General features: G+C 35.3%; 1 protein-coding gene across 1 annotated transcript; it reads left to right on the top strand.

The window, feature by feature from the left end:
- Nucleotides 1-6489: 6489 nt before the first annotated feature.
- Nucleotides 6490-15811, top strand: LOC131902769 (TIMELESS-interacting protein-like). The gene is made up of 3 exons (XM_059253742.1): nt 6490-7030; nt 11473-11591; nt 15758-15811. Exons 1-3 carry the CDS (start codon nt 6490-6492, stop codon nt 15809-15811), a joined length of 714 nt encoding a protein of 237 aa, XP_059109725.1.
- Nucleotides 15812-18013: the final 2202 nt, after the last annotated feature.

Raw genomic sequence — 18013 nt, forward strand, 5'->3', positions numbered from 1 at the left:
ACCAAAATCACAATCAGAACCACAAACAGATGTTATCAACCTATGCCTGAATGATGCTTTCAACATTCCCTGTGGGTCATTTGTTGTTCTTGACATTTATAGTTTCAGTGGTGATCTTAGATTAATTACCACGTCTCTGAAACATATATATATATATATATATATATATATATATATATATATATATATATGTATATATATATTGTTTTGAGTCAGAACTCATAGAAGGATTACAAGAGAGAAATAAAGAATATAGTTTAAGATCAAAACTAAACATTCAGCTTAAGTTGTAAAGGTTGATTGCACAGGGAGTCCAAACCATAGTAAAATTGATTACCCTGCTTTTTTAAAGGTAAGTTAAATTTTAAAAAACTCAGTACATAGTATGAATACCGATTGAATTTATGGTTCTAAATAATCTCAAAGCACAAAGCCCATAGTTGACTGCTTCCAAAGTTGAATGAAAGTTTAATTTAGGTAGACAATCTACAAGAGGCATTTCAGAAAAATTTCACCCATAGAATATTATTAATATTACTTTATACAGAATATGAAATTTATTGAACAGAAATTGACATTGTTTTAAATTCCTTTTATTGCAGGATACATAGTTCTAAGATGAGTTTCTAGCTATCATTTTATTTCTCTTATTCTATCTCACTATTTATGAAGTGGGTAAATACAATTATAAATCTTGTTTAATATTTATATGCTTCTGACTAGTTATGATGTCTTTCCTACAGGCACATAATTACTCTTTAGTTTTAGGAACTCTTTCTAGATTTATAACTGTGAAGATGTTGTTGAGACAAGCTACGGAAGATTGGTACCTGGGCAATGCGCAGGCACTGGGATAATCTGGGAACTAGAAAAAGAGCAGCAACTTCATCAGTAGAGATGTGCATACAGACAGAACAAAAGAACATTCAATACCCCAAGATAAAGAAATGAATAAATCAAGGGATCCGATAAAACAGTTCACTCCAAATTCACACGGGTCTCAGGGTCTCTTTGAGGCTGGGTGGGGTAAACAATGGGTGCTATGGACTCCATCCAGAGGTTACCATTAAAGGGAGCTGATTTCAGGTCTGTGGATTCCAATGGAGGTGTCCATTTAGAGACACATACTTTAAACATATTCATGTTAAAGACACATGACCCCCAAACAAACAGTAAATGATTTAATTTATATATTTTAAAATACATTTTGAGAACCTTTAATCTTGAGTTTACTTACACAGTTTTCAGACACATTAGCAAATAACATACCTTAAGTATCCATATAAGAAACTGAACTCAGTGGGCAGCTGCCAATCCACTATTTTCAAAAACTTACCTTGCCAAAGGCAGGTGCTGTGCCCTAAGTCTGGGAGCTGTTTTTACATGAGTCTACTTCCATCTACTCTGTCCTTATTCTCTCTCCTTTGTACATTCAACAAGTATGCTTATTTAAAGACACCATGTAGCTGAGAAGATAAAGCTGGATTTCTCTGACCTGGAAACAGTCTCCCTTACGTGGAAACAAGCTCAAGGTTCAGTGAACAGATGAGAAGCAATAGTATCTGGTCTGTTAATCCTACAGTTGCAGCAGGGGAGTTTCACTACAGGGAGCTAGCTCTTGGTGTACAGAGCTTCTCCTTGCTCAGCCTGTTCTAGGATCAGTGTGTAAGTTTTACTTCCAGTAGTGTTGTCTGTGGTAAATGCCTCCCCAAAGTCAGGTTGCCTCTGTTGACTGACTCCTAGTCCCTATTGCTGAGATTTCAATTAGCAAGAGCCTTTTACCAGATCCCCAAAGAAAGGCTGGCTGTGACAGAGTTAAAAAGGATATTGCTTCTTATTGCAAACTTTCCTAGGAAGACAAAATTATACATGTAATCTTAGGCAGACTTAGACTTTTTCAGTGCTGTGATTCCTGTGGCTTAAAAGAAAAAAGAAAATACATGCTTATTTTAAGTCTTTGATTTCAAGAAGGTGGAAATCCATACATTCATTAATTCCAAGGCAGCAGGGGAAGACAGAGCAGTAAGAAACACTGGTGTGAGCACCTTCTGGTCACCTTGGAGCACAGGGTGCTTAGATAAGTCACATCTCTGCCAGAGGAAATGATCAGAAAGTTCCTTGCCCAAGCAGAGTTCTCATCATATGAAGCTTACAATGCAGCTTTCTTCACAGACATAGAAATGCATAGTCATCTGAGTTTGCATAGGTAGAAGCATGTTAAAGAACATACTCAGCTTTAGGATCCAGGGTTAACATACAATGCACTGTGGGATGGTTGCCTGCCCTCAGGTCTTTAACTTTTCTCAACTGGCAATGCACTTCCCTGCTCCTACATGTCCATATGACAATCTACTGGATGGTTCTCTAGAAAAACACAGCCAGTGGCATTTTGAAAGAATTTTATTGATCTCTAGTGGAACATGAAAAAAAGCCAAAAACAACTAAAATACCACATAACAGATGCTGGAGAGGAGGAGGAGGAAGATGAAGAGGAGGAAGGGAAGAAGGAGAAGGAGGGGGAGTACATAATATTGAGAAAATTGAGAGAAAGCACACAGGAGAACACAAGCACTGTTCAGACATCCCAAGGCAGTGTCAGGAGGGATGCGGGGAGATAGAGGGGTATATATGATAAAAAGTACACAATATCTGTATTTGAAAATTTCAAAGATAAATTAAAAACATGTAAAAACAATCCTTTTAGTAAGTTTCTAGTGACTATATCTAACCTTATATTGTGAAGATAAAATCAAAGTCTAAACTCAAGGAAAAATTCAAGCTTGAGACAAAATCCTGCCTTCTTAACATACTGTTCTCAACATCATTAGTTTTTTGTTTCTTTGTTATTGTTTTTCCCCTAAATGTTTGCAAATGTCTGTGACATCCTCCTGGTCTCTGCTCCTATCAGCATATCAGCCATCTCTATGAGTAGCCACATGTTATTTTCTGACACAGTGGAGCAACTTTTCAACATCAGGACCCAGCTGATGTTCTTTGAAGCAGAATGGAGACAAGAATCAAGTCATCCAGGTCCTATGACTTTATCATCCAAGATGAGGTCCGTGTGATTCAGAAGAGAGATCTTTCTTCATAGGAAAATCTCTCCATCTGCAGGATTATCTGCCCAGTCTCTAATAGCAGCTAGACTGTTCACACTGTGTTTGTGCGAACAGGCAGCATGACATTATAGCATCAGTTAAGAAATCTCAGTTTTAATGTTTTATATACTTTCTCTGAAAACTCAAAAAGCATCATTGGAAACGAAGGGATTTCTTGATTAAATAGCTTCCCTTTCTTTTTTTAAATTTTTGTTATAAGATTATAATATAGTTATAACATTTCTCATTTCTACTCCTTTCCCCAAACACTCCCATATACCCCTCTTTGCTCTCCTTAAAATATTATGGCCTCCACTTTTCAATAATTGTTATTGAATATATATATGTGTGTGTGTGTGTGTGTATGTGTGTGTGTGTGTGTTTGTATGTTCCTAAATATAACCTGTCAAGTCTTACCTATATATGTATTTTCAGGAGTGACCATTTGACCTTCCTTAAAACAATTGTTCTTTCAATCCAGTATCAAATCTATGTCCACAGTCACCTTAAAACAATAAGCAGTCAAAAAGAAATATATACTATTTTGTAGATTATTCATTAAGCCTTTGATTTTCATGAAACAGGAGTATAACTCTAAGATGATATGGACACGAAGTTGAATAAACTGACCAATTAGATTGGAATAAAGAAAGCCCTTCCTCTCTCTGGGGGTTTTCCTTAAACAGCAATATGAATGCTGTTGTCTGCTTTCCAGAGTATAATCAGTGACAGAATAGTAACAGACAGTTGTTAGCATCTAGTGATAGGGTTTTTTCTTAGGCACCAGCTAAACGTTTGCAGAAGTGATGTCATTTAAAATATGTGAAATTCTCAGACTATATTATTTTCTTCATCTATGAAAATTCAAAGTTAGCTTGGAAATGTAAATTTCTCAGTTTTGAACAATGAAGCCTGATGACCAAGACTTAAATACAGGCCTAATTTGAACCTACCAAATACTAGACATCAAGACAGTTTTATATCCATGATCTCAAAGTTTTTATCACTTTAATAAATATCCCAAAAGCTGATGAATTTTATAACAATGATCTAACTCAAATTTAAAAGCATCAGAATTTCTTTTGAACATCTGAGCTTTGCTTGAAATATAGTAAATATATTTTGAAACTGATTATTAAAATTTAACAATTTTACAACTTTGAGCCTATAACCCCTTATCTACTGATTTCATGTATGATGGTCGATGATTTGTCAAAGGGAGTACTAAGATATGATATCACCCATGCATTTGAAGAATCAATATTTACCTACCTCCACACTCTCTCAGACCTACACTGACTAATAAATTTTGGCCTACATTTTAGGATATTTTTAATGAGAAAAGAGGATAAGAAAATAAAGAAAACAAATTGCAAAAGAGATCTATACATCCACAAATGTCTTTGAAAAATTCAGTCTTAAGTGCCACTGTATATTTTAAAGTCTTCTTATTGGTAACCAAATACTGTAAAGACAAGTGTAAAGTGGATTCATAGAGCTGTCAAGTACACTTTATGTTCAGTGGAAAAGCACACAAAATAATGAATTTATGCCTTAAAACCATGTTTTTAAAAAATATTTATTTTCATTTCATGAGTATGAAGGTTGTGTCAGTGTGTAAGTTTGTGTATCACATGTGCACTATTTCCTCAGAGGCAAGAGAGGGCATCAGATTCCCTGGACCTAGTGTTATAGATGTTTTTAAGCCACCACATGACAGATCCTGTGCAAGAGCAGTAAGTGCTTTTAACCATTGAATCCTCTCTCTAGCCTTTAAAACTATATTTTGTGAATTCTACATTGTAACATCTTTTCTAGTGATTTATAGGCCATTATTTATAACACAGACTTAACAATGAATAATTGTATTTTTAACACTTCCTAACAAGTCAGCATGAATAAGGAAAGACAAAAAATCATTCTGTTTGTATTTGTGAGAAAGAAGAACAAAACTGTTCTTATATGTGTCAAGATAGCAATTTATACTGTGTAAATTACTGAAATGATTAATGACTATTTTTCAGAGTTTTGTGTAGAATTTTGATTAAGTATGGAAGCAGTACCAATATTTTCGTTTTGGGAAGTGCTACCTTAATTACAAACAGGATACAATTTTAATGACACAGTTTTCCCTCAGAATTTCTCTTTGCAATCTTCCTTTTGATATTCTGACACAATGGTTATGAACAAGTCTAGATTGATTTAATTGAAAGTACATGTTATGTTCAAATGAAAGTTTATCCTCCTTTTTTGTCTCAGGGGTTGCTCTAAGGACTAGTCCAGCTTTCCTTCATTCTCTACATTGAATTTACTGCTCTCCAGTTTAATATTCACTAGCTATCATTTGCTTCTACATTAGCAATGTTTATGACAAATTTGCCCTAGGTATTAGAGTTGGAAAAAAAAAGACAAAAGTTGTAGATGAATAGTGCTTATACTATACAAAATGGTTGTTCACTTGGAATGCCTGTTGAAGCCAGGGAACTAGAAAGATTCCATTGAGGGTGAATTTTAAGTAGGAGAGATACTAGAACACTGAGGCATGAAGAAGGAAGAGAAATAATGTGGGAGAGACAAGTAAGAAAGGGAATGGTAGGAAGGGGAGAGGGAAGGGGGAAGGGGTAACTAAGACACACATACAGCAACACATAACACACATATACATACAAATACATATATATTAGATGTTTAAAATGGCCTTATCCTACATGGGCAATAACGCTTTTCCCAAAGGCCATAGGTTGCCAAACATCAAGCCTAGTGCCAGACACAAGATACCTTTCCTTGAGTTGCTTGAGAAGATTCCAGAGACCCATAAAATAATTCAGCCTGGCATTGGTCTTTGTTAGCAAAGACAACTGATGGTAAGATCCTATTCCTGAAAACTCACTTTGGTCATAGGACTTAAAATAAATCAAGCTGGCACAGTTCCAGAAGCTTCTTTCCTACTAACTAGTTTTCATAGTACTAAAAGGTCTTATGTAGACTGATATTGGAGAAAGATATTTAACAATATTTCTCAGTTGTGGCTGCTCTGAGCCACAATAATGATTCAACTGGTAAGATATGTGCACAGATGAGGTAGTGGCATAATTGTTACAGAGGTATCCAACCATTCTCTGATTAGATTTAAGGCTGCTCTATAGGTGGGAAGTCATGGCTGGTACTGTAGATTTGGATAAACACCCATTGTTTGGAAGCTCATAGGTTCTAGGGACAAACCTACTACTATTATTTTGCTAAATTACCTTAGTATCAAAATGTTTTTCAACTAAATATCTGTAGCATGAATCCTAACCAAGTTTCCCAGCTCTTCTCTCAGAGTTTCTGAGTCTTGTGAGAGGGGCTGTTTGTGTTCTCAGCAATGGCAGCCATTTTGTGTGAGGAAAAGATGTTAGAGCAAGAAGGGAATGGCTTGTTTGAAATATCAGATTATGAGCACGTAGAAGATGACACTTTTTCTCCCTTCCCACCTCCAGCCTCTCCTGAGAGAGATCCTGCAGAAGCTGAACCTGATGACGAATTAGGGAGTGGAGCACCTGTTCCTGTACCACCAAAGAGAACACATAAAAATAATCTACCCAAGCTAGATTCCACTAGATTAACTTCAGAGAGAGGGCTTTCAGCCTTAAGGCATGTGTTTGATAAGACAAAATTCAAGGGGAAAGGTCATTTAGCTGAAGACTTGAAAACAATAATCAGACACATGGAGCACTGGGCACATAGGCTATTCCCCAAACTGCATTTTGAAGATTTTATTGACGGAATTGAATACCTAGGAAATAAAAACAAGGTTCAGATCTGTTTAAAACAAACTCGACTTGATCTCCCTATTGTACATGAAGATTATATTAGCAATAATGATGAAGCTGAAGAAACTAATACCTTTGATGCAACTGCTGCTGAATTTGATCCTTTTTTTTACAATGGGAGTTATATAATGTCAATTATAAATATTATCTGTTTGATCATTTTTGTTTTGTCATTAAAAAATTGGTTAATATGAGTGCCAAGATAAAAGTTTTAGAAAAACTTATTAAAACAGATCACATTCAGACCCAGACAGGGGAATTTAAAGGAGAATCAATCTCAGCATGGCATTATAAGGCTACAGAGGAACATCCTAAGGTTTTCAAATAGTCAACTTTAATTTATCCTGTAAGTTTATAGCAACTGCCAAGTGATAGATAAAATCCTCAAGGCTGTGGAAGAGCTGAATGGGCTCCTGTGCAAATGTTAGATTTGAGGCAATTAAAGGAAGTGATAGTCTCATGTGGCATGCATTCACCTTTTGTGAAGCAGATATTAAACTCATGATCAACTTGTAATAAGATTATCATCAAGACTGGGGAGACTTGGTTACAGGAGTATTGGAGCCTGGTCCTCAATTACAGACACCCAAAGCAAATGTTTTTTTTTTTTTTTTTTTTTTTTGTAGTTCCAGTCCATTTAAAAATTAAAGATGGATTTAGAGTTGGAGTGTGGCTCTCTCCTTCTCTAAAACCAAGCATGCTTGTTAAAGTAAAATGCAAAATTTCTGTATCATGTCAGAAGAGCCACTTGATATGGAACAGAAAAAAAACAAAAATTAAGAGCCACTTGATATGGAACAGAAAAAAACACTGTTATCTTGCCACTAATTTCATAATCTTTTGCTTTTATTTTAACTCTCTAGAGCTTTTCTTAAAGAACAAATATTATCCCAAAACTTTATATATATATATATATATATATATATATATATATATATATATTAAACTTTTTGTCATTATATTAATGGTTATATAGGTACTAACTAATTCTAAAAAAGGCCTTCATCTAGCTTCCTGTACATGATTTCAGGTTTGAGTCTCTATCAGGTAACTAGAAATTAACTTTTTGTACTCTGGATGTACCTCTTTAACCTCCTTAAGATCTGATGCATATGACATTTAAAATGTTTAAGTTTTCTGCTATGAACCAAGATCATGCCTAACAGTGATCTTTTAAGTCTCCAAAAGGATGATGGGGCCCCCACAATGATGATTTCACATGGACTATGATAACACCACTAAGCTGACAAACACCATCTAAAGATTGACTTTACACTACAAACTGCTCAGGACAATCTTGAGGTGGCTAGCTGAAATGATCCAACCTCAGAGACTATTCTAGACAGGACTTGAGACAAGGCCTGCACTTTCCTACATTGCAAAGACTGGACAACAAATGATACAGCTATCTCTCCCAGGACTTGACAATTAATCCAAATTTTTCTTTTCAAGATCCCCTAAAGATGCCATTGCCCCCAGACAGCAGAAAGTAAGCTTAAGAACACGATGCCCACATTCCTAAGATGTAGGATAGGTAGTTTTTGGTCTTTCAATGGGTTATTGGATATTTATCTTCATTTAAGGTGATTGGTTACAAATCGTTATTGGTAATAGTCAGGAAAAAAGCTTAAAAAAGGAGTTTTGATTCAGGGTTCTTGTTTGAAAAGAAAAAAAGGGGATATAGATAAGATAGGATAAAAGGCTAGATTATTGAATCTACTTTTAAAAGCAACTACTAGTTTTAAATATTTTACATTGATATAGTTCTTTGTATATGATATAAAGTTGAGATTATTTTTGTTAGAATATACTTCACATACATTTCTAATATTGTTCGAAGTATTGTACCTATACAACTCATTTAACAAGGTTATGTGAATTTCTAGTACTTGAAAGTTATTATTACCAACTACTTAGGATAATAAGGAAATGCAGCTTAGTAATTAGTCACCTATTACAATTAAACTTGCAGTCATATTAGGTATGTTATCAAGGATAAACAAAGATATATTTTAGATAGGCAGGTCATCTTCAAATACTTCAGAGATCTACAGAATATGGCACTTAAGATGTTTTAGTAACATAAGTTCTTTTTTTTATGACAATGAGATATGTATGCTCCTGGCAGCACCAATCAACTTCAGAGAAGATGATGGGCATCAAAGAAACTCCTTATGGAGTTTACTTTTGTTGTGGCAAAAGTTAGGCACTGGGTAAGAAAATGCCCTTGCCTTGACTGCTGACAGTATGCTGTCCAAATGAACAAGCAAGACACAAAAGAAAGGACTGCCAAACTTTGCCGAGACAAGGTAGGACAGCCCTTCACAATACCTGCTTCACAAAGAAGTCTGTCAGGTATGCTAGGCCTGTGGGATGAAGATGGGTGCTCCAACATTACAGAGGAACCTTGGGTGACTGTCCAGGAAGCCAGCTGTTTCTGTCATTTCCCACACTTTTTTGGAAGTCACTTGCTTGTACTTCTTGCTTACTCAGGTAATACTATTTCCTTCTCAGGTCTGTGATGGAGTTGAAGACTTTGTAGTTATATTTATAGTTTTCTTTGTTACAAGATTCAGAAAAGAAATTCACTAAAGAGGTGCAAATGTATAAGATTGAGAGACATTAAACATAGTTTTGGTAATGTAAGTTAGAATAAAAAGTAAATTAGGTACAAGACTTTGGACTCACAAAAATAGGATAGAAAATGGAGTATTTTCTCTGAATTTGTCTCATGCAGATGGACTAGACATTGTTGATATATTTATTGCCTGTATAGGTTATATATAGCTATGTATTATTGTATATAGTTTCTCTTATATTAGTTATAACCTTTTTTATTTTAGACAAAAAAGGGAAATGTGGTGATATTTTGTTGATACTTTAACAAATAAGTCTTACCTGAAGATCAGAGTGTGGAGCTAGCCACTAGTGGCCATCATAGACATGCATGCTCATGGTGCAGACATAGAAACCAGCAAAATACCCATACACATAAAATGAAAATACATGAATCTTTTAAAAAGAGAAATGGCAGTTGAAAAGTCTCAAAAGAGTAAACATAATGTTGTAAGAGCAAAAATCAAAGCAAAACATGGAGCTGAGAAAGAAGAGTAACTGGAGGTTCAAGAGACATTTGCCTCATATAGAGAGTAGGAGAAAGAACAGAGGGAAGTGTATTTGGTTGTAGATGGCCTTGGATGCCAGGCAGAATAATTTCATTACTAAGTAATGAAGAATCACTGCTAGCATTTTGAACAGAAGAATAACAGGAGCAGAGCATGTATCATGAAGCTCACCATGGCAACAGTATGATAGAAGAGATAGTGCATTCAAAAAGCACCTTAGAGTGCTATTGTAAGAGCTTAAGAGAGAAGTCAGAGAAAACTGTGTAGGTAGAGGAGGTAGATTTTGGAAACTATGTGGGTGGATAGTTGTAAGGAAAATACAGATAAATTAGAGTAAGGACTCCTATGTAAAGAGAAGATACATTATAACAGCTGTCTACATTGACCGGTATCCTCTAGTCATGACATCGCTATGGTGCAGACACATCTACAACTTCCTTACATGTGCTGATAATTATAGTAAACTCCATGCAACAAACTGGTGATAGACTGGTCAACCAGTGAGTGTGCTAGCTGAAAAAATGTAAAGATACTATATGGCATCAAAAAACAAATCTGTGCCTCTAGACAGATGTGCTAAAGGTTTTAATTGTGTGAACAGGCTTAGAAATAAGGGTACTAGCATTTGTACACCCTATGAATTATGTTTTGTAAGAAGATTGGCAGTGAGGACTATTGCTTTACCCAAGCTGTAAACTCTTAAATTGAAAAGAAAGTGTATACTGAACTATGTATCCCTCATCCTATTGCCAGAAATTATAGTCTCCTTAGAACAGTGATTCTCAACCTTCCTAATACTCTGACCCTTTAATATAGATTCTCATGTTGTGGTGGCCCCAATCATAAAATTATTTTCGTTGATACTTCATAACTGTAATTTTGCTACTTTTATGAATCATAATATAAATATCTGATATGCAGAATATCTGATATGTGACCCCTGTGAAAAGTTTGTTTGACCCCCAAAGGGGTTGCAACCCTCAGATTGAGAACTGCTGCTTTAGCAAAACCTATGATCTCACTCCTCAGCTGTCTCAAAGGAGAAACATATTTCGGCCAAAAGTATCCAGAGGCCTCCTGATAGTTCTGGTTGACTGTCACAACCATGGTCTTGACATGCCAAGGGCATCTTCTAAAACACTACAGTGACTTGGAAACAATTGATAGCATGCAGCACCTTAGAGAACTCTTCTCAAGACAAAAATGAATGCCCACACCTCTTGCTTTGTTATGTGCACATTCCTAGGTTAGCAGACATATGTACATACAGCCCAGAGCTTCACCTGTCAATAAACAACAGCAGCACATCACTACTTAATGTGCACCGTTACAGGTTCCAAAAAGTTTTAGGTGTGAGCAACTCAACACAGGCTGAAACATGTCTCAGAGAGCACTCAGAATACCTGGAAACTATTTTTTTCTTTTCTTTCTTGGCAGTGTTGGGAACTGAACTCATGGCCTTGCCAGACAAGCACTGTAGTGCAGACAAGCAATGTTTCACTGAGCCGTCTCCCTGCCCCAGAGCAGACAGTTGCTTTTACAGCACTAATTCTCAAGTAGGTTATGTGTTTGTGAATCAAAGATTTGATGTCTCCCGAGGAGGGGCAACATGCCTATAGAAATTTGTTGATAGGAAGGGAGCTGGAGAAGCCTGTGGTCTATAGGACCAGCTCTGCGTGAACACAGATAGAGTGGGTCAGGAGACCCAGAGGCTCTGTAAGATGCCTTCGCTGAAATCCTATGTTCTAGCGATCCACCTTGGAGTTCCAAATCCAGAGAAATCTCCCACCTCTGGGTTAGCATCCAGGCACATGGGTTTGGAAGTGACTTGGATACTCAAATGCACTAGGCAGTCAGTCAGTCAGTCAGTCAGTCAGTCAGTCAGTCAGTCAGAAGAGACAATGGAAAACTCATGGGGAGACTTTTACTGGAGAGGTTACCGTCTCAGAATCAGCCACCAGAGAGTCTCTAGCCTTTTACAAGGCCTTTAATTACAAAGACATGATTGTCATTCTAAAATAGTAAGTAGAAGCAAACAAAAATTAACATTTTGATGCAGCAATAGTTGAATTTTATGGTAGCTGAACCACTACTTCCCAGGTGAGAGTGCCCATAGTGATAAGAATTCTAAGTAAAGATCAAAGCAACTCTGAGTTCTGGTTTGATTTTTTTCCGCTCACTAGATAAATGACAGTAATCGGCCAGTCCAATTTTTAAGCTCGAAATTAGTACAGAAACATAGAAACAGAATCAGAAAAGACCCCTGAGCAAAGTTTATTTCATCAGAACAGGGAGCCTCTTTTAGAGGAATGTTGCCAGTCCTTAAACAGCTGCTGAGACTCTACATTTTTCCTGTCGAAGGTACTACAGACGCCAAACCCTGGTTCTCTTGGCTTGAATCTTTGACTTGAAAGAATTGGACAACAGAATTTTCTTTTAGTTTTTCTAACTGCAAAATGAAGATATAAGAGTGATACTACCTTTTTTTGTTGGTTTGTTTGTGGTTTTTTGTTTGTTTGTTTGTTTTTTGAAACAGGGTTTCTCTGTGTAGCTTTGCACCTTTCCTGGAACTCGCTTTGTAGACCAGGCTGGCCTCGAACTCACAGAGATCCTCCTGCCTCTGCATCTCAAGTGCTGGGATTAAAGGCTTGTGCTACCACCGCCAGGCGTATTTATTTTTATGATTGTAAGAGCTAACTAGAAAAATGTAAACGATTCTGAAGTTCATAGAATAAAAACTGTTACATAAATATGATTTACAGAAGTGACTATTATGCGTAAGCTCTGTGCTAGAAGATTCTTGTTGCCCTCAGTTTCCATTTTTTCCTCTGTGAACTGATGCTAAACTGTCAGTGATCAACTTTGAAGCCAGGTTCAAGTCCTGGGGATGGGAATCGATAGTGACAGCAGCTAATTGTGATGCTTGGACATGGGGAATCTTAATTGAAATAAATCAATGTAGTGCAGGAATGAGTTATACACCCAACCATAAAGTCTTAAAATAGAAAATAACAAGGGGCAAATTGCACTTTAAAACTTTCGATTTAGTCATAGGGCAACAGAGAACAGGGTGTTTTATTATAGAAAATAGCCAAGCAACTCCTAAACAGAAAGGCAACTATGTTTCAGGAGTCACTGACTTGTCAAAAGCACTTAGCTGACATTAAGCCCAATTAGCAACTCTGCAGCCACTTTAGCCAAAAGGAAATAAAAAGACGCCATTGAAGTCTGAGGGTGTAGGAGTAAAGAAAGAAAACCAGCTTTCAGGCCAACTGCTGGTAATGAAAAAATTCAGTTTTGCTTTTCAGTCCTTTACTTTTGTATTGATTGTCTGGCCTTTCACTGTACCCTTAGTTCACAGAGCAACTTGGAGCTCTTACAGCCCCAAATGCTCTACAGATTGTAACAAAATAGAAATTGCTCATGATTCTAAGAGCATAGCCGAAATGAAAGATAACTTTGCTTATGGGTTTGTATACTGCAAAGAAAGTTTCAATAAAGAAAAGCTTTGGACAGGATATCGCAAAAAGGAATGATCAAATTCATTTCAAATTTTGAATATCAGCACTTGCTTATTCAGCTTTCTACCTCCTGTCATTTGGGTTTCTGCTGAAGGTGGTGGCACTGAGATCAGCAGTCAATACATTCATTAGGAATTACAAGCATCTTTGATTAATACTCCTTGTCTAATTCCCTGAGAAATGTGCTATATCTTGGAGCTTAATGAAGACAAGCCTGAGTTATTTAGGTGTTTGTTAGTGAGGCTTATTTGCATATAATTAACTAGATTCTCTGTTTATAGCAAGCTGTAAAAACTTTTGGTAGGTATACCTCCACCCAACTTCATGCATTAACAAAATGCTTTTGTTCCTCTCCCAAACCCTTGATGGGAAGAATTAATGTTTCTGTCTGTCTATTACAAAACAGAGACTCACATACAAAGCTAGTTGAAAGGTTTATTGAGATAAAGTTTCATACTACACTACTCTTAACAACTAATAAACTTTATTTTTAAAGAACTGTTAGCATCACAGCAAAATTCCAGTGAAAATACAGTTTTTATGTATCCACTTTTCTTCAAACGCACGACTTCCTCCACCATCAGCATCCCACATCCATGTATTTGCTATAACAGATGAAGTTAAATTGACACATCTTTATCATCCACCTTAGGACTTACAGTTGACATTGTATACCTAATAGAATTTGACAAAAATAAAATGATACATGTGTTCTTCTGTAATAGCCTATACAACAGGTTCACTCTCTTAAAATCCCTCTGTTCTCCAACTTTCTCCCCACTGGCCCCCGAGGACATTAATGTTCTTACATCTGTATAGTTTACTTTTTCAGGATTCTTGTAGTTAGTTGGACTTATACAGTGAGTCGCTACTGAAAATGATTAACTCTTTTACTTAGGAATATGAATTGGAGTGTTGTGAGTGATGTTTTATGACTTGATACCTTATTACTTTATTTTTTTTTTTGCATTGAATGGAATTCTGTTGTTGGAAAGAACCAAAGTTTGTTATGTGCTGGAGGACTTATTGAAGAAACACTCAATTATTTCCGAGCTCCAGCAATCACTTAAACTGTTGTGAATAGCTATGTACAAGAACATTTTGTAGACCAAAGTTTTTAATTCATTATGTAAATATAAATGAACAAGTTTTGGAATTGCATAGTAAGAGCATGCTCGATTTTTTAGGAACTGTCAAAGTACCTGCCAAAGTGATTGTACCATTTTGCATACTCACCAGCAATAAATGACATTTCTAGTTATTCCACAGTTGTGGAAGCATTTGGTGGTGTAATTATTTTGAACTGTAGCCAATATAATAACTTTTTGTTATATCTCATTATTTTCTTCACAAAATGCTAGTGATGTAAGAGTGGTGACTATCTTTTCGTATTCTCATTTATCCCCCAAAGAAGATACACATGTATCAGAATGGTATCAAGGTCATTTTTTAATATTTTTCCCTCTAAAAATAAAGTTATTGCATTATTTTATGTTCCAAGGGAAGAATTTGCCCAAATTGTCAATTGTGTTTTATGTTGTATTACTGCCAAGTTTTAAGAGTTCTTTTCATGGTTTGGAAAACAGTCCTTCATCAGATGTGTCTTTTGCAAACACTTTTTTTCGAATCTGTGGCTCCCTTCTCATTCTTTTTACATTGTCTGAGGCAAAAGTTTTTAATTTTCTTAAATTTCAGCTTCATATTAATTCTTCCATTGATCCTGTCTTTGGCATGTGTTTTAAAAGTATTTATCATACCAAAGAACATCCCAGTTTTCCCCCACTGTCTTACTGAAGTTGTGAATTTTTAAAAAATGTTATGCTTGTGTTTCTGGTCCAATTTTGAGTTACGCTTTTCTTCCTTTGTTTGTTTTGAAGTAATATGCTATGTACCACAGGCTGGCCTCTCACTTACTGAATACTAGAGGATGATATTGAACTTCTGGCCATCTTAGTTCCACTGTGAGTTCTGGTACTACTCATATGTGCCCCTATGCCTAGTTTATGTGGTGCTGGAATCAAACCAGGATTTTGTACATGGTAGGTAAGTGCTCTGCTAACTGAGCTACATCTTCAGCTTGAATTTAGATTTTGAAAGTTACAGATCTGTGTGTCATCATTTTTCTTTATATGCATGCAGTTGGTCTAGCACCATTTGTTGAACAGATTATTTCGCTATTTTTTTTTTTTTTGTAATTTTAGGAACAGTTCATCAAATATGTTTATCTGTTGCTGGATAATCTATTCCTCCATTGACTTACTAGGCTGGACTTTTGCTAATTCTCACAATTACTGTAGCTTTGTAGCAGGACTTGGAGTCAAGTTGTGTCTGGTCTCCCTGCTTGTCATTCCCTTTGAATATTTATTTGGCTATTCTAGTTCTATTGTCTAACTATGAAACAACTTGTTGAGAATTTCGTTGAGACTGTGTTCATCCTACAAATAAACCTACAAATAATAGGCATTATGATAAGATTAAATCATCCAAAGAATGAATGTAAATCTCAATTTATTTTGCTCTTCCACATCTTTCCTTAGAGTTTTATGAATTTCTTCATATAGACCATGTGCTTTTTATTTTAGCTTGATACAAAAACATTTATAATTTGGGGTGCTAATACAATTAATAGTGACAATCATGAGCTTTTAACTTCAAATTTGACTTGTTCATTGATGATACGTGGACAAAATTGACTATTGTATATTACTTTGAAGTATCAAACTTGTAATACTTGCATCTTAGTTGAAAGTATTTTTGCTTTTCTGTTTTCTTGAGGTTATATCTTCGAATAAAATGTTAGGTCTTCTTTCCCAACACATTTTGTGATGTAAATCCCTCAAATTCAAGCACTGCTTTAACTTACTACTACAGATTTTTTTTGGTTTATGGTTTTTATTTTATTTTATTTTCATTTTTTAAAAATTTTATTTTTATTTTATGCACATTGGTGTTTTGCCTGCAGGTATGTCTGTATGAGGGCATCAGATCCCCTGGAACTGAAGTTACATACAGCTGTGAGCTGCCATGTGGGTGCTGGGAATCGAACCTGGGTCCTTTGGAAGAGCAGTTGGTGCTCTTAACCACTGAGCCATCTCTCCAGCCCTGGTTTTTATTTTTATTTAGCTCAAAATATAGTTTTATTTTCCTGTTGAGACTTCTTTACTACTCTCTGTACTATTTAGTGGATTATTTTAAATTTCCAAATGTTTGGAAGGTGTTCTAATTATCTGCTATTAAAATGTTGTTTGATTTTACTCTGGCATAAGAGCAGATGGTATATGATTTCTATTATTTTAAATTTGGTGTAGTGAGCTTTATGGCACAGAATTTGGTCACCTTTTGAATGTTTACTAAACCTGAGTAATTAACTTTGGTTAGATGTAATTTATAGATGTTGAGAATATCCAGTTGGAAATTTGATGGAACTTTCATGTTCTCCCTGTGACTTTATTAATTTTGCTATTGAATTTATTCATTTCTGATAGAAAATTACTATTCTGAAAATATCATAATTAACTGATCTGTTTTCATAATTCTGGCTCTGTGTCATGCTTTCTGTTGCTATATTGTTAGAACTCTCACAAGAGGTTGATATCTTCTTGAGTAATTGGCCCCTTTATCATTTTGTGATGCTCTGCTTTATTCCTGGTAACTTTTCTTGCTCTGAGTAGTCTTTTTCTCTGAAATTAAAGTAACTACCTCTCATTCTTTTGAATCATAGTAGAAGAAGATTTTTTTCCCTTTATCTTAATCTATTAGTTTTAATCTGAAACTTGATTCTTATGGACCACACACAGTTGGGATTTCTTTACATACTAAGTGACTTCATATTATTTTCTAAATTAAAAGACAAATTCTGTCTTTTCATTTGTATATTTAAGATACTGTATTATAAAGTGTTTATTGACAGTGGGTTATTAGTTATATTCCTTTCTGTTTGTTGATCTTATTTATTTTATTGTTCTTGACTCACATTTCATTTGCCTTTTATAATCTTAATTGAGAGTTTTCATAAATTTCATTTTCTCAAAATATCATTTCTACATCTTATTTTTAACTTCTTTGACAGTTGTTTTGGATTTTAAATATATTTATAATTAACATAAATCAACTTGTCATTTCAGCAATAGTTTATACAATTTAAAATAACAAATACTCTTAACAAATTTTCTTCTATTCTTATTGTGTAGCTATTATTAATTTTACTTGATGATTTTTAATTGCTTATAATAAGACACATTGTTGCTGTTTCTACTTTGATAAAGTGTTATGTGTTAAATCAACTAAGGATAAAAGACTCTATTTTACTCCCTTTTTCCTTCATGTTCTGTCTTTCTTTAGATGTTGGTGAAGTAGTTTCTCCTGGGATCTAGTCTTGCTAAAAACAGACAACTACGGCATATTTCAATACGGTTGCTTTTCCCTTTTCTATCAGAAAACACAAGATGTTTCTCTGA

The sequence above is a fragment of the Peromyscus eremicus genome, chromosome 1 (assembly GCF_949786415.1).
Source record: "Peromyscus eremicus chromosome 1, PerEre_H2_v1, whole genome shotgun sequence".
Lineage (NCBI taxonomy): Eukaryota > Metazoa > Chordata > Mammalia > Rodentia > Cricetidae > Peromyscus > Peromyscus eremicus.

Bases quoted from the DNA above. Each gene is read 5' to 3' on its own strand.
- LOC131902769 (XM_059253742.1), top strand. From the start codon at position 6,490: ATGTTAGAGCAAGAAGGGAATGGCTTGTTTGAAATATCAGATTATGAG. The intron at 7,031-11,472 runs GTTATATAATGT...CTTTCTTGGCAG, and splicing joins TCCTTTTTTTTACAATGGGA to TGTTGGGAACTGAACTCATG. The intron at 11,592-15,757 runs GTAGGTTATGTG...TTGTAATTTTAG, and splicing joins TTTACAGCACTAATTCTCAA to GAACAGTTCATCAAATATGT.